Source organism: Manis javanica, chromosome 15 (genome assembly GCF_040802235.1).
Source record: "Manis javanica isolate MJ-LG chromosome 15, MJ_LKY, whole genome shotgun sequence".
Taxonomy (NCBI): domain Eukaryota; kingdom Metazoa; phylum Chordata; class Mammalia; order Pholidota; family Manidae; genus Manis; species Manis javanica.
Genome location: NC_133170.1, coordinates 21,034,782 through 21,056,353, shown reverse-complemented (window position 1 = coordinate 21,056,353; position 21,572 = coordinate 21,034,782). Strand labels below are relative to the sequence as shown.

General features: G+C 38.5%; 1 protein-coding gene across 1 annotated transcript in view; it reads right to left on the bottom strand.

Annotated features, from left to right (window-relative positions):
• Positions 1 to 16,414, bottom strand: part of LRP6 (LDL receptor related protein 6) — a 164,879-nt gene extending 148,465 nt beyond the window's left edge. The window contains exon 1 of the mRNA XM_037023007.2: positions 15,903 to 16,414. Coding sequence (XP_036878902.1) covers positions 15,903 to 15,957 — 55 coding nt within the window. The 5' untranslated portion in view covers positions 15,958 to 16,414. The remainder of the gene's footprint in view (positions 1 to 15,902) is intronic.
• Positions 16,415 to 21,572: the final 5,158 nt, after the last annotated feature.

Here is a 21,572-nt window from a genome sequence, read left to right as displayed (position 1 = left end):
GTAACAACCCAAACGGCAATCAACCCAAATGTCATCAAAACACTAACGATGAATAAATTGTGATATATCCATAAAATAAAAAGTAATGACTTACTTGTACATCTCACATGGGTGAATCTCAAAATAATTATGCAGAGTGAAAGAAGTTAGACAAAAAGAGTATATATTGCATTGTTTCATTTACATAAAATTTTAGAAAATTCTTATTAATCTATTATGGCAAAAAGTAGATCAGTTGTCTGGAGGTATGCAGGGAGGGTGGGGAAGAATGAGAGGAAGAGACTATAAAGGGTCACAAGCAAATTTCTGTGGTGATAGCTATATTCCATTGATCATGATGGTTCCAAAGGTGTATACATTTGTCAAAACTTACTAAATTTTACACTTTACATATGTGCAGTTTGTCTATCAATTATACCTTAATAAAACTGTTAAATAAACAGTCTGACAGAAATCTCCAACTATTTTATTGTTTTATATTATTATTAGAATGACCTTTTAGTTGACCTAATTTCAAAACTAAACATAAAGTCTATCCTAATGAAATAATACTAACTTTGAGAAAGCTGAAGCTGTTAGGACTGAAGTAGTATAAATTCTATAAAATATTTCTATTCCACATTTATGACATTTATTTTCTTGGTATTGATAGTAATTAAAGACCTGGAGCACCACTATTCAACAAAACTTTCTATGATGACAGAGATGTTCTCTTCACTGTGCAACACAGAAAGTATTTTATGACTTTCAAGTCAAACATTAACCTTTCTACTGAAGATCTCATCTACAAAATACACAGAACCTTTGTGATCTTTTAAGGCCTCGCAAGCCTTCTGATATGTAAACTTTACATTATTAAAAGGAAATCCTGGAGCTCATCCTACCCAACCACCCTTCTGATACTTGAATACTTACTACAATATTATCTATTCAGCAGTATAGTAAATGGGACATCTGACAGATACAATTTTATATTCAATATTATTTTTACCTATTAAAAAAATACACAGGACCCACACATACTTGCCCCTAGTTGTAGCATATATACTATGTACTCAGTATCTCCCTCCCATTCCAAAAAGCTTACCTTCTGCGTTCCTAACACCCACATAACCCAAATAACCACCTTCATTATCTCTTTAGTGGAACCTTCACAGGTGCTTAGGAATCCTAGTTTTCCTTTATTACTTCCTACCAAACTTTCTCTAATAGTCTTCCTAAACTTATTCTGCTTTCCTGAAGACAAATTCCATGCTTTGTGAGTCATTCATTCTCAGATCATCTTGTAAAATATTTTCAGTGAAGCAGGAAGCAAGATAAATGTCATACATCCCCAATATCTTAACACTCCTCAAAAATCTCTATACCCCACCCATCCTCTCAAATGACAAGCTGCCCTTCCAGGTTAAAGCAATCCTTTTGATTCAGTCTCCCTACAACCTCTCTACAACTTAACTCTATCAATTGTTCCATACTTCTTGTATCTTCAAGGGCTCCTGCCAGGTCCCTGCCATCAAAAAACTTTAACACCCCTAACCTTCCTATCACAAAGATAATAGTTCTCTCTCTTCTAACCACAAAGTTTTTTAATATTGGTATATACTTTATACCACCAACCATTCACTCTCTTAGTCAAACTTCTCACACATCACTCAACTGAAACTGCTTTCTCCAAGACTTCATAACCCTATCCAACGGCCTTTTCCCAGTCCTTGTTCTGGACCTCTCTACAGCATTCAGCAATACTGACCATACCCCTATCTATGTAGAATGTTCTCCTAAACTATTACTCTTGTTTTTCTGGTTGTGTTCTGTCTCCCTTTAATTTCAAATCTTTATCCCACTTCCCAAACATAGGTATCCCCAAGACTCTCTGTTGTCCCCCAAGTAAGAGAATATAGAAGAGAAAATTATTCATATAATCAACAAATTCAATTCAGGTCATTTTCAAATCATCGTCTCCAGCCTAACCTTCAGTTCTGCATCTGTAATATCCTGTTGGCCATCTCTTCCTGCCAATAAATTAATCACCTCTCTCCCCAAATAACCCATACAAAAAACAAAAACAAAAACAAAAACAAAAAACCCTCAAGAGTCAAAGGTACCACAGTTTCCCTAACTAACTTGTGCATCCCAGGCTATCTTTGATGCCTCTCTTTTCTCCTGGTCTGCCAATTACTGTCTTGTTGATTGTTCTTTAGCACGTCCTATAATCTGTCCCTTTTCCATTTTTAGAACTTCTGTCCTACTCTAGACCTTCATGACCTCATGCCTAAAGTACCCTAGTAGTAAGTGATCTCAACACTCTTCCTTCCCTTTTCTACTTCCAATATTTCTGCTTTCTCCAACTCAAAAAGCTTTCAGACCTCCTTTTCCTAAAACAGAAAGCCTCAACACCTCAGGCTTCCACCGGGTGACATCTACCTATGACTCTAACTTACCTTTCATAGTCTCTGCATCATACAAACTGGTTTTTAACACATCAACAGTGAGTACATCATACCACCACCAGTGTATTTATCTTTCAGCTCACTCCACACTTGTCTCATTATCCCAGCAAGCACTCCTTGAAGGCCAGATTCAAATCTTACTCCATGAAACTTTCCAAATGCCTCAGCTTTTCTTCTTTGAGCCCTTACCATCTTTACAACTGATATTAGTATTTTTTTAAAGTACATTTCCAATTTCAACTAGGAACTCTACCCCTTCAACAGGAGCTGTATCTTACAACTAAACTTATCCACAATTCCTAGAACAGTTCACTGCACAACAGTAATATGGTAAATATATTAACTAATATTTAAAAGGTATTTTTCAGAACCCAATCTAAAAACATATATGTCATAAAGTAAAAGGGTTTTATATTAAGTATGGGCCAAGTGCTCACAAATGCCCATTACTTACCCACTGACTTGGCTTGACCAAAGTTAGGCTTCTCTCCTCCCATAGACCCCAAAACTGGCTAGTTCTAAGCTTAAGCAAGCCAATGCAGAACACCCTCTCTTAAGGACACATTCCAAGCACTAGCTAACCACAGGAAAAAAACATCTGTTAAAGTGTCCTGGTCATGTCATCTGCTAACTCCCTACTTGTCCCACTCTCCCACAAAGATCCTGCTGGCACTCTTCACTTGTACCTATAAGAGAAAAGCTTTTTTGTTTGATTTTTTGACACCTGCCTATCTTGTGCTGAGCATTCTCCCTATTACAACAGTCTTTTCAAATAACGTTTCTCCCTGAGTGGGGATATGTATGTATGTATGTATGTATGTATGTATGTATGTATGTGTGTGTGTGTGTGGCATTTGTATGGTGACATAACATGGCTAGGGACTGGACCTCACCTATGAACCCACACCATCACCATGTCAATACTGAAACTTTGTGAATCATTTAAACTCCTCTTCTGTTCAGAGACTCATGGATCTTTCCCTGAGTTCAATTCTTGAACCAGGGCTCCAGACATCTTGTCTGTTGAGGAGTTACTTTGATATTTTCAAGCAAATTTTCAAAAATTTTTCAAGTAAATTTTATCTCTGGTTCTTCAAACAAAAATCACACTCTGACTCTTGAGCAGGACTCTCCCCTGCTCTTCTGTGAGGAGGCCTCCTTTTGCCCCTTGACTCCGCTAGTGGAGACACCACCAGGCATTTTCTTGGCTCCTCACAAATTCATACTCCCTCCCAACTCCTCTAAGTTATGCCTGATTAATCATCTAATCTCATTAGGTTGCTCTCACTCCACTGGGGGCCCTGCCTCTACTCCCAGTGACTGAATGCTTCACCATTACAGCACTAATTCAGTTCAACATCTTCAAAAATGGCAAAATTTTACTACAAACAATTTAGAACTTCAATGTCCTTCTTGGGAAACTTGGGATTGCCCAAACTGGCTCATCTAAAACTTTTCTTTTCCCATCACCCTCTGCTCTTCCTTCTTCCTTTTTACCACCCTCAATTTCCCTTTAGCTCCCTTGCATCCTTTATCTGTCCTCCTTTGCTATTCCAATCTCCTCCTTTCCTCTATCCACCCCATCAGACCTTTCCCCTTCCCACTCCAACCCCTCAACTTCTTGTAGTCCCTCAAGTTTTAAGGCTGCCTTCTCCCTACTAGGGACTCATGAGGGACTCAGAGACCTGAAGTTAAAAATACGAACTGGGTCTTGTATCTACTCAGATGAGCTTTGGGAACACCCAGACAGCCTTCTGCTCGGTCCTTTACCCAAAATTTAGTCCACAGCTTCCTTAAGATTATACATCAGGGAAAAGACAATCTATCCTAAAGGTCTCTTCCATAAATACTGGTGGGGACACTTTAGCCTTCATTATTGACTGAGCAGGTAATCTCAACTCGCTTATCTGACAAAAACACAAATATGGTAAAAATATAAAGGTAAAGGAAGGACAAGAATTAGCTTTTTATTAAGTAAACCACCAGTGAACTGAAACCTTCAAACTGAAGCTATAAACTCTCTATTTTGTCTGTTTGTATGCTTTCGTATGTTTTGTATATGTGTATTTATGGTTTTGGGGTTTTTTTGTGTGTTTGTTTCTAGGTGAAAAGAAAGACAGGCAGACCAGGACAGGCTTTGAGGCCTAAAGAAGGGGCTTGTCTTTATCCCAAGAGCAACAAGAAGACACTGAAGGTGGCCATTGGAAAAGACTGACCTGTAATGTGAGAACAGATGTGGAGGAAGGGGCTGGCAAGGCAGTAAAATCAGACAAATCAGTGTGTGCAGCACCCCAGGAAGAGAGTGAGTGCTTCAGCAGGGAGGACATGGGTGGCAGGGTGGTCAGTGGATTGCTTGAGTGGATCTACTCTCAATTCCTCACTGTAGAAATGAGCACAGATGTCAGGAGAGGTCAACTGACCTCCCCAAAGACCAACATCTAGGTGGAGCTGTGCTGCTGGGGGAGCCACGCTCCCTGCCCCAAACACTGGAGGAAAAGAGGAGTAAAATAGGACACCATATCTTCTACACAGGGCATTTAAAATAAATTTTCTTCTCATGATGATACAGCCTAGTTAATAACCAATTCTAGACAAAATGTGAGCAGTGATGCTGTTCAAGTAGCCTTTGCTGATGGACTCCCCATTCAGCACACCATTTACCAAAGCTCCTCTAGTCCTTAATCTTCCTAACAAGAACAACAAACCCATCATATCTGCATATTATTGTGTTTTTTAAATAATTTAATATGTATGATTCCATTTTGTTCCCCACAACCTCTCTGTGAGGGCTAAGGGTCAGGGGTCAAGTCAGATGTTACCCACCTGGTAACTAAGAAAACTAAGACACAGAGAAGTGACCTACCCATGGTCACAAAGTCAATAAGAAACCTAGATTCTTGCTTCTGCACTCCATGTTTTCCCACAAAAATCTGCTCATTCTGATGTTTACTGTTAGTGCTTTCCCATAACCACAGCTCTACTCTTCCAAAAATGATGTCAAAAATGCCAACAGACTACAAGAGCGATATACAAATGATGATGGTAAGAATGGCAGCTATAACTCAGCAGCATGCTTCATGTTTCACCATAGTGTCTCCTTCAATTTTTTCAGAACCTTCTGAGGTAGGTGGTATCATTACACCTATTTTACAGATGAAGAAATCAAGGCTCAAAGATGTAAACTAACTCAAGACCACTCAATTAATAAGTGTATGAGACAGAAAACAATCTCAGGTCTGACACCAAAGCCTGACTCCAAACACCAACTCACACGTCCCCATGCCTGACGTTCTCAGCCACCTCTCAGGCTGCACCATGTCAAACATGCAACAATCTTAGTGGGCACTCATAGTTTTCAATGAATCCTTTATGATTTTTTTAAGGCCTTTATATACAGTGACTTTATTTTAATGTACAGTTTTTAGTATATTGAATGTTATATGATATAAAATATGTTCCTACCTCCAGACAGTACTACCAGTCATAATTTTAGATTATAAAATACTTTAAAGGAGTTCCACTCTGATTGGCTTGAAAGGAAGTAAATGCTTATATGAATTAAATATTCCTAAGAGTTCTAGAAATTAAGGAAATTAAACTTCTTATACTTCCAAATATATTTTTATAGAAACTAACCCAAATGTTTTAAGAATCTAAGTTAACATATAGGTAAATTTTTGACAAATGAGACTGGTTCAATATTATTGGTTTAATAAAAATAGCTATGTCTTCTGAGTTACTGGCATTAAGTATAAGACAGCGTTCATTTTTCTTCTATTTGGTTATGTTCTTCCTAAACTTTTACAGGTTTACTGGTAAAATAAACTAGCATTACATCTACATTTGTATTTAGGCAAATTGAATCATCATTCTTACAAATTTTATTTCAACAATAATTATGTTTTGTAATGAGGCAACCTGAAGGTAAGTTTCCAGAATCATTTGATAACTTAAAATTTTAGACTTACGCTAATTCATGGATGGATATTCATTAAGTACCTAGCTCATTTCTAAGAAAGAAAAAACACTGAAGCATAAGCATTTCAAATTTATATAGTTTTTTTGCCTCTTATTTTCATGGTACAGAGAAGCTACATATATTTGAGTCTCTTAAGGAATAGATTCATTTTTGCCACATTAAGTAGTTTACTATATCAGGAAGTGTATGGCTATAAAAAGTTCTAAAATTTATATTCATAAGCTCTGCCTGTCTACTACAAAATTCTAGTATATGACAAATAGTTCATAGTTATCCAACTCACAGTTTTCTGTAAAATAGAAGTTACTGTAATTATAAGTTATAATTGTATATAAAAATGAGACTCTCCTAGGAGTTACAATGACAGGACACTTTGTATGCAAGGTAAGAAGGATGTGTTTTTATTAAGGAAAAAGAAATCAGTCCTAAAGTAAAATGAGTAAATGTTCCAGAATGAGAAAGAAAAGGATGTAGCACAAAACCCACATGGTTAAAGAAAGTTGTAAGAAGTTCATGAAAAAGGGATTTTATTTTTTGTGGCCAAAAGCCAGCAAAGATCTGATGGGTCTATTCAAAAATTTCAAAAAGTCCTCTAGTACCAAACATATTTACGTAAAAGTGATAAAATTTTCTTCAGTTATTGGTCTACTTTTAACAAGGAAGTTACAAAAGGTTTTTTCTCCTACTACACAAAGATTATATTCATTTGTAGTCATGAATTAGATATAACATACATTCTGTTTTTAAAAAGTTAATCATTATGCTTATATTTTATCCAAGACTTTATTGGATTAACTTGATTTTGTTTTGATTGCCATAAAAACAACCAAACTTTACCATCATCTACATTATTAGCAAACTTTTAAAATCATCAGTAATAAGTTAATCACCATCATTTTAAGCCCTCTGTCATCTACAGTTTTTTGTTTTACTCTGATGCTTCCCTGAAAGCTAGTCTTCAACAAAAAAAAAAAGGACTGTTAAAAGGACTATATATACAAAGTACTCTTGGGCACAAGGTTCTGATGGTATCACTGAAATAATTTTGAAATTATACCAGTGAACTAAATCAGGATATCCAAAAAGCTAATGGAGAAGCAGGTAGAGTCATAAGACTGGTAATCCAAGATCTAGCAGAACAAGAATTACACAGAACTGAATAAAATGATGAAGGGATGATACGGGTTTTGCTTAAAATATTGCTGAAATACTGCTGATATTTTAATGTTCCATTTTCTAGATATAAGGAGCTCTTTTCCTTTTTCTCTTAAGCTATCTACAACTCATTAACAATTGAAGCAAACTACACTTGTGGAAATGGAAATATGACACACGTTTTCTCCCTCCCTGACTCTCATAATTCAAAAACTCTTACTGAGCATTCTTATTTTCATGGCAATATAGTTATTTTCATAGGATCGATAAGAGTCTGTCCTCATAGTTAGAGACACTGGTTATGCAACCAAGGCTTTGACTGGAATGCCGTATTTGAAAGTGTGCTCATTTAAACAACTATGACCAGAAACCTTTAAGAAGTTATGGCTCTTTACCAGCCAATGCTTACAGTCCTCTTGGGAAAACTGGACTGGTGCCTGGTTTACAGAGTTCCCAGCCTTAAAGATGAAGTAATAAGCAAGGTCACTTTCAGGAAAGCTCTAGGATATTTTGGGAACCTCAGGAATTCACTCAAATCTATGGTCCTCAAAGTAAAACCTGATGGTGAGCTCTTGACATGGCTTCCTGGCCTCAAGAGGCTTTTAAATATCCAATCTAAGATTCCTTATAAAAGCTACCAGCAAAGCAAGCCTTAACGGCCTTCACCTATATAAATAATCAGGCCAAATTTAGGAAGACCAACTTCACAGTAACTCTTACTCTATCCTGTTATGGACAGAATATTTGCATCACCCAAAATTCATAGTTTGAAACCCTACCCCCAATTTACAGTATTAAAAGGAGGGGCCTTTTGTAGGTAATTAGAATTTGATGAGGTCTTAAGGATGAGTCCTCATGAATGGGCTTAGGACCCTTGTAAGAGTCAGGAAAGCTTGCTTCCTCTCTCTGCTCTCCGCCCTGTGAGAACACCATGGGAGGTCAGCAGTCTGCAAAAGGGAAGAGAGTCCTCAGCAAAACCCGCCAATGTTGGCACCCTGACCTTGGACTTCCAGTCTCCAGAACTGTGAGAAATAAATTTCTGCCCTTTATAAGCCCCCAAGTCTATACTATTTTTGTTATAGCAGCCTGAGTTGACTAAAACATATCCCTAATAATGACAAATTTGGTTTTAAACAACAGGAGGACTGAACCGGTACTCACAATTGCCATTACTACGGCTTGATCAAACTTCAGTCAGGCTCTTCTCCACAAGCCCCTAAATTTTGGCTTGCTCTAAGCTTAAGCAAGTAGATGGAGAACTTCCTCCTTTAACACTTATTCCAAGCATCAGCTGACATCAGGGAAAAAACAATTCCAGTTAAACTATCCTGCTCATGCAATATGCTCACCCCCATCCTCTTGGCCTGCACCCCTACAAAGTTCCTGCTAGCTCTGCTCACCCTTCTCTATAAAAGTGCTTTTGCATCTGATTTTGAGATGCCTGCAAATCTTACAAAGCATTCTCTCTATTGCAGTAATCCTTACAAATAAAGTCTCTCCTTACCTAAATCCAGATTTGTTTCAACATTACTATGACAAATCCCCTACTTGCAAACTCTAAAATTACACAGATATTTATTTATTCTTCTCTATCAGAAATGATTGTTATCACTTTGAAAACCATAGTAAGGCCCAGGTAAAATCAGATAGATGCAGAATGCACTACATATAAAATTACTCTCAAGAGTACCAGCAATCTGGCCTCAGGTTAGCCATTTAGCTTTCAAATTTATAAGATGGGCCAGGTAATTTCTATGATTCTAATCTAGACATGAATTTAGCAAAAAGGTTTTGAACTGATACAGGGCTATTCATATGTCAATACACAGAAGAAAAGATCCTAGTAAACTACTGAGTGCTCCTCCAACAGAAAAATAGGAACCTGGAGTTTTTTTTTAAGCTCTATTTCTAGAAATGCAAAAGCAGAGACTTCAGAAATATTTCTCAAGATAAAGATTTCAATGATCAAACCCACACTCATTCAAAAGTACTTCATATATCAACCATAAAAAGAAATAAAGTATTGATACATGCTACAACATTATACTGAATGACAGAAGCCCGATACAAAAGGCCCTATTATATGACTCTATTTATATGAAGAGGTCAGATAGGCAAATCCATAGAAACAGAACATAGATTAGTGGTTGCCTGAGGTTGGGGTAAGGAGAAAGGCGAAGTGACTGGTAAGGGGCATGGGGTTTCTTTTTGTGGGGATGAAAATGTTCTGGAATTAGATAGAGGTGATGGTTGTACAACCTTGTGAATATACTAAAAACCACTGAACTGGATGGAAACTTTAAAATGGAGAACTTTATGGTATGTGAATTATATCTTTTTTAAAAGCTGGTTTCAAAAATTACTGGAGCACACTATTTATATGACCAATGCAATAGCTATATCCTAAAACCAGGAAACACATTACATAATCCACAGTGCAAATTCAGCTTCAGATATAAACATGCTGATTTATTTCTGACTAGTATGATTACTTTTCCCTATCTAATCTGTGCTTAAAAAAAGACTTCATAGTAGTTTTATATGTATCTGTACTGTATCTATAAATTTACACTGTATCTAATAAATCATGTGAGACAAAACACAAAATGAGACTCCAGACTATAGAAATGTAACAGAAATTCACATCTTTTTATATTGTTTTAAATGCAAAATTTAGAATACCTAATATGTGCAAAGCTCTGGTACATGGGGGCATATGAAGGAAAAAATATCTATTCCTGAAATATTTTTTACCTAACAAAGGACTATTGTCTTCACTGGCAAAAATCAAGAAACTGTTCCAAATAAAGACTATATAATGTGTAGCTGAAGATGAACTAATGAATTTCAGCTGTTAGCTTTTTCAGACTTGCAAAACACAGTATCTTTAAATTGGATATACGGACATACTTAAATACACACCCAATAAAACTAGACAGTGAGGAAGACCTCTGTCCCTACGTCCTTTACTTGATGTGGTTTTGACGTAGGAGTGATAAGGTGACTATGAACCAAGGCCATTAGAGAAAGTGGCGTCCTGCTCAAACATACATAATTTGATAAAGGTACCATTTTCCAATATCTGGGTAACTATTTTCTTGTAAAATATGATTACTACTGATTATGTTCACACCCACATTTTCACTTTTACTAAGTCTTATCAAACTTCAGGCCTACTGTCCATTAATAACTTAAAAATTCACTTAATATTTATTTTTTTGCCTAAAAATATGACTTCATTTCATATTCCCCATCTGCTAATCCTTCCCAGCAAAGAAACAGAAATTAGCAAGTTACTCTACAGGCAACAGGATCACAGCACTGAAGTACCAGTACTTTTCACCAAACAGAGCCCAGGCACATTTTAGTATTTTCCTGTCTCACATTTGAATGTCCTGAAACTTCTGTGAGGATGGACCTGCCACAAATAACAAAGACAGCTTGGGAAACCAAAGCATGCGCTGCTAATAATCAAACAACACTGTTTTCCTTGTACTTATGAATAATTATATTCTAAATGGAAATTCAAGGGCTAATATCCCGTTCTTAAGTTACCTAGTCCATGTATTTGACTGAATTTCAAAGTTACTCACATGGAGCAGAGTTCTATTCATTAAGAGGAGGCTCATCTTACAGAAGATACATAAAGACTCTCATACAAAGAGCAAAACAGGCAATGCAGAAACTCAGTAGAGCGTTGAGGGAGAATCCTTAATCCTGCACGGAGAAGTCCATCAACTGAATAATTTTAATTGTAAACAAATAATTAATAACATTTCTCCATTAGATAATGTTTTGGTAAACTTATTTTTTCCATACTTTTTCCATACTTAACTCTTAAATAAGTATCACAATCAACTGAACTATTTATCCTCTAGTTTATGTATACTCATCACCTAAAACATTGCTAAAGTTTCGATCCTTATGAAAGTAAAATAAATTTAATAGATAGTGGCCATCTTGTTTATATAAAACAAAATAGAAAAGTCAGAAGTAAAAGTATTTCATGGAGCCAAAGTATTTCAGTTGAAGAAAACAAAAATACCAATTTAAAGATATGAATTTTAATTAAAAGTATTTGAGTTGCAGAAGAGTCAAAAAAGCTCAAAAACCATTGGCCTAAAACAGTGCCTAGTACTAAAATGTTTTACTCGTCTTTTCTGAACATTAATATTTCTTTTCATGTAACCATCTTAATAATAGCGATCATTTGGTCAAAGTCTATGACTGTGCACTGAACTATACCTTTGCAAACATTATTCCATCAGTTCTCACAGAAATCTTGCAAGGTATTATCTCCATCTGAGGAGAGGAAAGCTAAGTAACTTGTCCAAGGCAAGGCTACATGAAGTGGTATTTGAACTTGGCTGGTTTGTCAACAAAGCCTATAACTTTTCTGATAGAGTGCCGTTCTTTATAATCTTCTCTGAATAAAAATTTGCAATGAAATTTCCATAATGAAAATGGATTTTCTCAGAGTAATTACACATGGCCTAAACAGAACCACAACCTCTGATACTTGTTTCCCCAATATAAATATATTCAAATTATTCAAAATATTTTCCATTTATATACCCCCTCCACAAAATCTTCTTTGATATTCAAAAAAGACAGTCCTTCAGATTGCCAAAGCATGCATCACTTATACGGAAACAGTATTTCAGTTCAGCAAATGGAAAAACCTCCAATTAATGGGAAAAAAATAAACTCTGAAAAACTGAACCATGGGAAATCATTGTTAAACCTGATTATAACAATGAGCTGAAACCTTAAAATTTCACTCACAACCAGTCAAATTATTTCCTAGCCAGATGAGCAAACCTAAGGCCAAGTAAGTAAGGATGAAGGTATCAAACTGAACTATATGAAACTGTCAGCAAGTATCAATTCACATGCATCAACCTAACCCTTAAAAAGTTACCTAGTTCTCTTCAAGCCTGTTACTTGGAACAAAGGTTCAGCAGAATGTTAAAAGGGTTATGAAAAAATTCATTGTCAAGTTTGGGAAATAGTGACTTAAAGTTAAAATTGGTCTCTCTACCTCAGGACCTCTCAGAGCTCTTAGTGTGTTAATATGAATTATGAATCTGCAACAGAAGTATTCATTATCCTAATGAAGATACTAAGGCTTAAGGAGATTAAGTTACTTGTCCAAGGTCACACAGCTAAGCTAATGGTGAACTTAGAATCAGAACCTAATTCTTCTGATTCCCACTCCAAAATTCATTCTACCTCCCCAACACTTCACTATACCTGGTATTAAAGAGAAAACTTTTCTAAGGACCATGCTATAAAAATATAAGATGAGAAACAGTGGCTTTTTTGGACAGTATTTACCACCACCCCACCAAAACAACAAAAAAAGGTTAAGGAGCAAAGAATTTTTATAAAACAACAAAAGCCTCCTCAAAGTAAGCTGAAACATAGTATTTACAGATCATACACCGTGATGGTTTCCACAACATATTCTTGTAAACATATTTCCTCTAGAAAATCAGAAATAAAAACTTTTCTAATCAGTACCTAGGTAGAACTAAGAGAACGGTAAGAATGGCGACCTAGATGTTGAAGTCCATTACAGCAGGAACCACGTCTGTTTTGCTCACACTATACCACTAGAGCTTTATAAAGTGAGTATTCCATACGTATTTGCTAAGAAAAGAAAAATGAACAACAAATCCCTGCTCTACCTTACTTAGCTGCAGGATCAAGTTATAATCTCTCAATCTGAGTTTCCCAAATGAAGCAGTTAGACCACAGTGATCAAGATCTCTTTTACCTTTAAAAATTGGTTAATCTTACACAAACTAAATCTCAAATCCTCAGTATTTGAGGATATGTCCACAAGCAAAAATTGTAACAAAAATAACATTTGCAAATCACTTCATATTCACTATTTCATTTAATATGTCCAATAAGCCCAGAAATTAAACTGTTATTACTACCCACATTTTACAGGTAAAAAAAACTGAGGCCCAGAGAAACTGACTGACTAGACAACATAGTTATTAAGTAGTGAACTATGGACTTTAAACACAGGATTTTAGTGTTGAAACCCCCAAATCTTTCCATTACACCTTGTCCTCAGCTGATAGGGACACAGATGCAGCCCAGACGATGCCAGCATTCATTCCCTGCCTTTCAGCTATTGCTTAAACAAGGCTACAGGACAAAAGGTCTCCCAAATCCTCTCATCATCCCACCTTCCCGATGTTAAAGCTCCAACAGTTCTGTGAATAAAAATTATCTTACTGCAACAAATAAATCACATTTTCCTCTCCAGAGTCCACTATTGCAACAGAAAATGACATTATCAAGGAACAAAAAGAACCTGAATTAGGAATAAAAACCGCTCACAAAACAGTTTTCAAAAAAGTTTTAATTCAAATATGTACTCACAGTTAAGTACTGTTAAATTCAAAGACCACCTTATACCATTATTATGCTACATTTAAAATGAGAGCTCCACTTCTGTAAACTTTGCTAGTGGAAATGAGGCAATTTAAACTATTAATTCTTTCAGTCCTTGTTATATAACATCAGACTTCAGTGTATTACTTCAAATGCAACTTCTTTAAACTCCAGTAGTGAACAAACCCAACTCTAGTCTAGAGTTAATATAAACAAATGGCATTTACATCACACCCTTCCCCTCCAAGAAATATAACTGGGCAACCAGAAGCATCCCAGGTTATGAATTAAATATCCCCAGCACTTCAATCAATCTGTTTACTTTCATGTTTACTAATCCTATTAACCTTCTATCTTAAAATATATACATATTCTGTCAAATACAACTGTTTCTCACAGCTATAGCAAAATCCCCTTTCACCAGGGTGTATAGTATAATAAACATGTACTTACTAAGCTTCTCGAACATGAAACACTGCATTAAATTCTCTGCCAAGAAAATTAAATGAGCACCACCTTTCTGGGGTTTACGTGTGGAAATCATTTGGAATATGCTTACGGTGGATCATCATTATTAAGTACAAATAAATACAACATGCAAAGGTAAAATTCTTGTAGAAGACTAAAGAAAAAAATTCCTCAAAAAAAAGTCAGTCATGCTTATCCAAAATATATATGTACACACAGAAATGGCTTATCTGGTATAGCGCAAGATCGTTAGTTACTATCGTGTTCTGTAAACTTCAGTGAGTTTTGGATGCTTAATTAAAAAGTTTAGCTTGTTAAATAACTAAAAATCTCCATACACTCAAGAGGTCCTACACTTGAAAAGAAATGACCATGAACACAAGTGAGACTTTTAACAAAACCATTTTTGGTTACAAAGCCATTGCACCCATCAGTACTTAAATGCCTCTGCTGTAAATGCTCAATAGCATCAGGCTCGTCACCACCTCAAACAAGTTAGAGAAGAGCTGTTGAAATTTTGCGGGCCAGTCAAAAACCTTAGCGAACTGGCACAAAATAAAAGTCACAGCTTATGTGACAGCTTTGCAGACCAATTCAAAAAACCACAGGACCATCGAATTTACGCGATTCTGGGAGCAAATTATCTAGACGAGCCTATGTTATTTACCAAGGTGCCAAGAAACCCCCCAGGGAGCGCAGAAAATGAAAACGTGGGTCCCAGGGTCGGCTTCTCCATGGAAGGATGACTTTCCTAGTCGGTGCTAACTGTACACTTGCTTGCTCCGAAAATAGGGGCAAGTCCTGAACACCATGCGTTACAAGGGCAACGTTTCTATTTTATTATGAGCTGAAGCTCAGCAGATTTCCAAGGCTGAAAACGCTCGACCTATAACCTCCAGTCACTTTCCAACTGTGTCCTCACCCAAGATCCTTATACCCACAACTGAAGCCAATTATTAGTTGCAACAAGGCCTGGAAAAATTGCAAGAGGGCTCTAAAAGTTCACCGAAGAGGCATGGAAAAGGTGGGGGCTTCGAAGGAGAAAACCAAGGTTAGAGCATCTTGGGCTAAAACATTTAGAAAACCAAAATACAAAGACCCTTCTCCCTGATGACTCCAGGCTGAGACAGGCACAGAGACAGACCCTCGGTCATTCCGACAGAATGCGGCTCCAGGCGTTCCCCAAAACAAGCAGCCCGGACTGAGGCTCCGATCTGGCCGGAGCAGGTCTGGAAACCTAGGCAGGGGTCCGCACGGTGGCCCGGCGAGCGCACGGCCCCTGCTCCCGGGCCCCTCTCTCTCTCCGTCCCCGCGACCAGGCCGCTCCTCGCTGCTCTACCCCTTCTCCTCGACTCACTCCCTCCCCTCCCCCCCGACACACGCGAAACAAGGCCACCTCCCCACCAAATCCCACCAACTTTCCCGCACCCCCTTCCCACCTCTCAGGAGCACGCAGAAACTGCAGGCCAGGAGGCTCCTCAGGACGGCCCCCATCTTCCCTTCTCGCCTTCTCCTCTCTCACCGGCGAGGGGCTGCCACAGGAGGGGGAGGCGAGGAGCCGGGGAGGCCGCCGCAGCGGCAGGTCTGCACGCTCATGCTTTCAGCTTCCCCGAGAGAGAAGAAAGAAAGGGGCACGTCAAGGCTCCGCGCGCGCCGCCGCCCTCCCTACCGCGCCGCTCTGCCCGGCGCTCGCGCGACGCCAGCGTCGGCTCCCATCCCGCCGCCTCCTCCCCCGGCGCCCCGCTTCCCCGCGCAGGTCCTCATTCAGTCCCTTCCTATCACGCAGCGGCGCAGGGATACGGCGGCTACCGCGCGGTTCTTCGCGAATGTCTCCCTGCGCGCGGACCGGGTCCTCCCTCGGGGTCGCCTCCCGTGCACTTAGGAGAGGGAGTGAGGGGCCGCGCGTACGACCTCCGCTTGGAGACCCCGGGCGGTCGGCCAGGAAAACAGAGGCGAGCTGGCGGGGAAAGACCGCCCGGCGGCACATTCCGATGGGATTCTTTCCCTGCGGAGGGCGTGAAGCGACGTCGGACAACATCGGTACCGGCGTGGTCGGGACTACTTTCTGTGGCTCGGCCCGGCGGCCGCCGGCTCCGCTCTTTGTGCGGACGTCGCCGGCCGAGCCAGGTGGCGCTGCGTTCTTTCGCCGGCTGCCACCTGGCCGGGGCAGCGAGGGGCCGGCCTGCCGGGGCGGCGGAGCTGCAGGCCCATGCTCGGGTAGCCACGCCGATCCCGACACGGGGGGATGAGCTCAGTCCTCACGGTTGGAAATTGGTTTAAGCGCCTTTTTTTTTTTCAAGGATAGTAATAACTAATGCTGCTTACAACAGCTTTAAACGTGGATGTGCTGAAGGATGTTCAAACGCCAACTGAAAACTGAGATTATTTATTTTCTGCTGGCTTTCCAGAACTACAGATTGCCCCCTCACTTAAATCTGACAAGGAGTAAAGATCTCTAAACTGGCAGATAAAATTGCAGGATGAATGCGTCAGCACCTAAGACAGAGCAAAGTAACAACTGGTCGACACTGTATTGGGGATTTTACAAGTTGCAGTTAACGATGAATGTTTGCATATTTTGATGATCAGTTCACAGCTTTAGAAGGAAAGGTTTCCCCAGAATCTCAGACTCTGCTTTTGCCCATCCTCTGCTGCCCTGGGGTGCCCTGGCTGTTAAGGGGTTATGGCCCAGGAGTCACGCCGCAGCTTCGGTCTAGGAGGGCACTTCACGTAGAGTGAATCATTGTGAAGCCATCGGCAACAATTCTGCCCGGCTGTCAGGTCCTCACCAGGAGGCAAAGGGGCAAAGAGGGGCAAAGCTATTGCCGCAGTGTTACTAATACAGTAGTACTCCGCTTATCTACCACAAATATATCCAAGACATCCCCGCAAGTAGATGCCTGAAGCCACAATAGCACAGAAGAACCCTATGTATACAGTTTTTTTCTTATACATACATACCTTTGACAAAGTTTAATTTACAAAATAGGCACAGTAAGAGATTAACAGCATTAATAAAAATAGAACAATTATAACAATATGTTGTATTGAACGTGGTCTCTCAAAATATCTTATTGTACGGTATTCACGCTTCTTGTGATGATGTGGGATGATAAAATGCCTACATGATGAGATAAAGTGAAGTGAATGATGTAAGCACAGTGACATAGCTCTAGGCTACTACTGACCTTCTGACCATATATCAGAAAGAGGATAATCTGCTTGCAGACTGTTGTTGACCTTGGGTAACTGATACAGCCAAAACAGAGACCATTATCCCTGGGAAGACTACTGTACCTCAGTGACACTGAAGTTCACCAAGTGCTTGCAGACAAATGATCAGCTCTGACACTCAAAAATGAGGAGGAAAGTGAAAACCTGAGGCATTCAGTGACTTAACCAGGGCCATTCAAGTAGTGAACAGCAGCACTCGAACCCCTTCCAGGTCTTCTGACTTCACTCTGCTTCTTCCAAGAAATGCATGCTGAACCAAGGCGATGCATATCTGAAGTAGACAGGACAGAAATAGCCTAATAACTTTCTCCTAAATTCACCTGCGAAAGTCTAGCCACCACTGATTTAAATTACCTTCTTCCAAAAGTAGATAGGACAGAAAGTGCTTGTGGATCTTAATTATAGCTATGTAAAAATATATATAAAAATTAATATTTACATATGTAAACATAAACACACATTATATATGGGCAAAGACCAAAAGTAACGAGTAACTATTCTAACAGGCATCAGGATGGTGAAATAATACAAGGTTTATTTTACTTTTCTGTTCTTAAATTTCTTTTAATCCATTAGGTATTTTTTACAATGATTTTTAAAGGTTCTTAAGTGAAAATCAATAGCTTAAGTTTAAGCCCTAGCCTAGAAACAATTCTTACTACTTAACAACTAATTTGTTTTCTCATTCAGTCAAGTGTCTAGTAAGTATTCAATGCCAGTCATTGTGTTGAGTGCTGGGGATGTAAAGATGAGATTACTCATAGTCCTTACCCTCAAGAAGCTTACAACCTAGTTTGGAAACACTAATTAATAAAATAAATAATAAAAATGTTAAAATCGCTACAGTATGGGTGTGTACCATATCAGCAAGGAACTCAAATGCAGAAGCACTTAAGTCCACCCAAACAATTTAAAGGAGGGTAAATAACTCTAGAGTTGGGGCTTGAAATGTAAGTAGGAGTTTGTCCAGCCAGCAAGACTGATAGGGAATTCCAAGCAGAAGGACAGCAGCTGCAAAGGCACTGACTTACTAGAGAGCTTGGCATGTTGGGGATTTGAAAGTAGATCCATATAGCTGAAGCACAGGGTGCTTTTAGAGAATTTCCAGAAATGAGGCAAAACCAGTAAGTAAGTGTTGGAAAATAAAGAGCTTTTTAAGTCATACTACAAAGTTTAGATTGTAGCCTGTTGACCATTTGGACATTGAAAGATTTTCCTCATGATAGAGATTTAATTTGCTTGTTAAATAATTTTCCTAGCTGCAGTGTGGGAGGCAAGGCAAAAAGCAGGAAGACCAGTGAAGAAGTTATTTTTAGTCTATAAAAGGGATGGTCAGGATAGCAGCCCTAAGGACTGGAAAGAGATAATGGATTTGAAGAATATGAGATCAAAACTGGAGGACTTGGTAACATATCAGATGTGAATCGAGAGAAGTAGCCTAGAATGAATCCAGGTTTTTAAGTTATGCCCCTAAGTGAATGAGAGTCTCATTTACTAAGAAAAGAAATGCATAAGGAGTATTTGAAAAGGGGGTGATAATAAATTAGACAATGGATCTTTTATATTAGCGGTATCTGTAAAACATCCAGCTGGAGATATCCAGGAGAAGGTTTTAATATAGATGTGTGGACTCAGGAGAGGAAGAGAAAACACAGCTGACAGTGATGATTGTGGTGCTTGTACACCACACAGTTCAGGGGTCTTATTGTAGAATATTGAACAGTGATTGAATGGTTATTACCACAGTTTTCTGGATTGTGACAATAAGACATCTTCAGGAAAGGAAACCCTTTTTTCATTCAGGTGAAGGCACCTTTGGGCCACCTCTTTGGTACACTGGGGCTAGAGATTATAGTTGAAACCATAAACTTACCGAAGGAGAGACTAGAAAAGTGAGCCAGAGCAGAACAATGTGATATACAAGTATCTAGAAAGAAACTGAAGAAGCGAAGCTAGAGAAAGAGACCAAAAAGAGGCAGGTGGAAAAGTGGCTGAAAGTGCCAACACAAGAAAAGATGTGGCCAATAATGACAAATAAATGTGTGGTAGAGAAGTCTGCTAAGAGAAGCACTAAAAAGAAGCCATGGTGATTTATAACTTTCTAAAAGGTCATTAATGGGAGCATACATTATGCCAACATTTTAGGAAAGAGATATAGGAGTAAAATATATACATCTTTTAAACTAAAATCTCACTTCTTGGAATTTATCCACAGAAAAAGAAGTTTATAGAGATACGGGTACATAGGTATTTATTATAACACTACCTGTAATAGAAAAAAAACAAGCCAACAAATATGGCAGTGTTATATGATTCACCCTAATCAAAAGGACTTCAGTGCACTTCAATAGGGAAGAGTTGAATAAACGATCATATATCCACATTATGGAATACTATACAGCTGTTGAAAAGAATTGTGCAGATTTATATGTATTGATCTGAAAGTATAGCCATGATATATTGTTAATCAAAGAGCAAGTTACAGAATAGTGTTTACAGCATGGTGCAATTTTTGTTTAGAAGAACAGAAGGAAGGGAGTAAGAGAAAAAAGAGGTAAACAGAGAAACCCTAAATAACTGCATACAGGTCTTTTTTGGATTTGGATGGACAAAACAAAAAGTATTGTTGGTAAACATGAAATTATTAAAAGTAGACACGCAAAGGGGTATACCGAGAAGAGGTAGAGGGAGGCAATTCTACCTTTATTATTTGAGATGCTCTGAGGGACATTATTACTTTTTTAATTCAAATGGTTGGTTTAGAAAAAGAACCACTAATAAACTTCAAGTGAACCACATAGTCATTGGTGACTCTAGCAAAAGCAATTTCAGCAGAGTGTGACAGCCAAAACAAGAATGTAGTGAACTGAGAAATGATGGAAATGGGGAGGGAGGACAGAGGTATTTACAAAATTTTGTTGTTAAAGGCAAGAGAGCAATTGGTTGACTGGGAAGGAATTTGGAGGTAGAGTATTTGGGGGTTAACTTGGTTGGGACTGATTGGTTATTTTGTTTTTAAGCTTAAGAGGAGCATCATCCAATTTATAACCTAAAGTGAATGATCTAATAAAGAGAAAAAAATAAAAGTGAATCACAGACTTCCCAGAGGATCTGGAGCCTAGCAGGATGGATTGGCCTTGAATGGAAAGAGGAGGAGGATGACCACTTCTGAATGAGAGGCGAGTGAGTGTGCCTACTATCACAGGCTGCTGAAGTTTCTGCTCCCCTCCTTCCACCCTCACTTTTGCAGGCTTCTTCCCAAGGCCTTAGGAGGGCCCCTGGCCCTTAACATGGTCACATGTTTTCACAGAATTTGCAAAAAATAAAGTATTTTTTGTCCTCTTTCTTTAGTAGTGTTTTTCCTTAAAATTTCCTCTCCCCAGTTGTATAGCTTAGGCACCACAAAACCCGAATCTGCCCCTGATAACTGTGAATCCATTTTGCAGGGATGGTGGAGTAGAGAAAAATTTTTAAAGACTTTACATTTTATTTGCTTTATTTTCTTAATACAATAGTCCTCCCCTATCCAAGGTTTTACTTCCCATGGTTTCAGTTACCTCTTGTCAACTGAGGTCAGGGAGCAGATGATCCTCCTTCTGACCTATTTTCAGAAGGTCAGTAATGGCCTAACACTATGTCACAATGTCTGCATCATTTATTTCATTTCATCTCATCACATAGACATTTAATCATCTCACATCTTCACAGGCAAATGGGTAAGTATAGTACAATAAGACATTTTGAGAGAAAGAGAGACCATATTCACATGACTTTTATCACACCATATAGTTTTGTTTTATTTTATTACTAGCTATTATTGTTAATCCCTTACTGAGCCTAATTTGTAAATTAAACTTTATCATAGGTGTGTATGT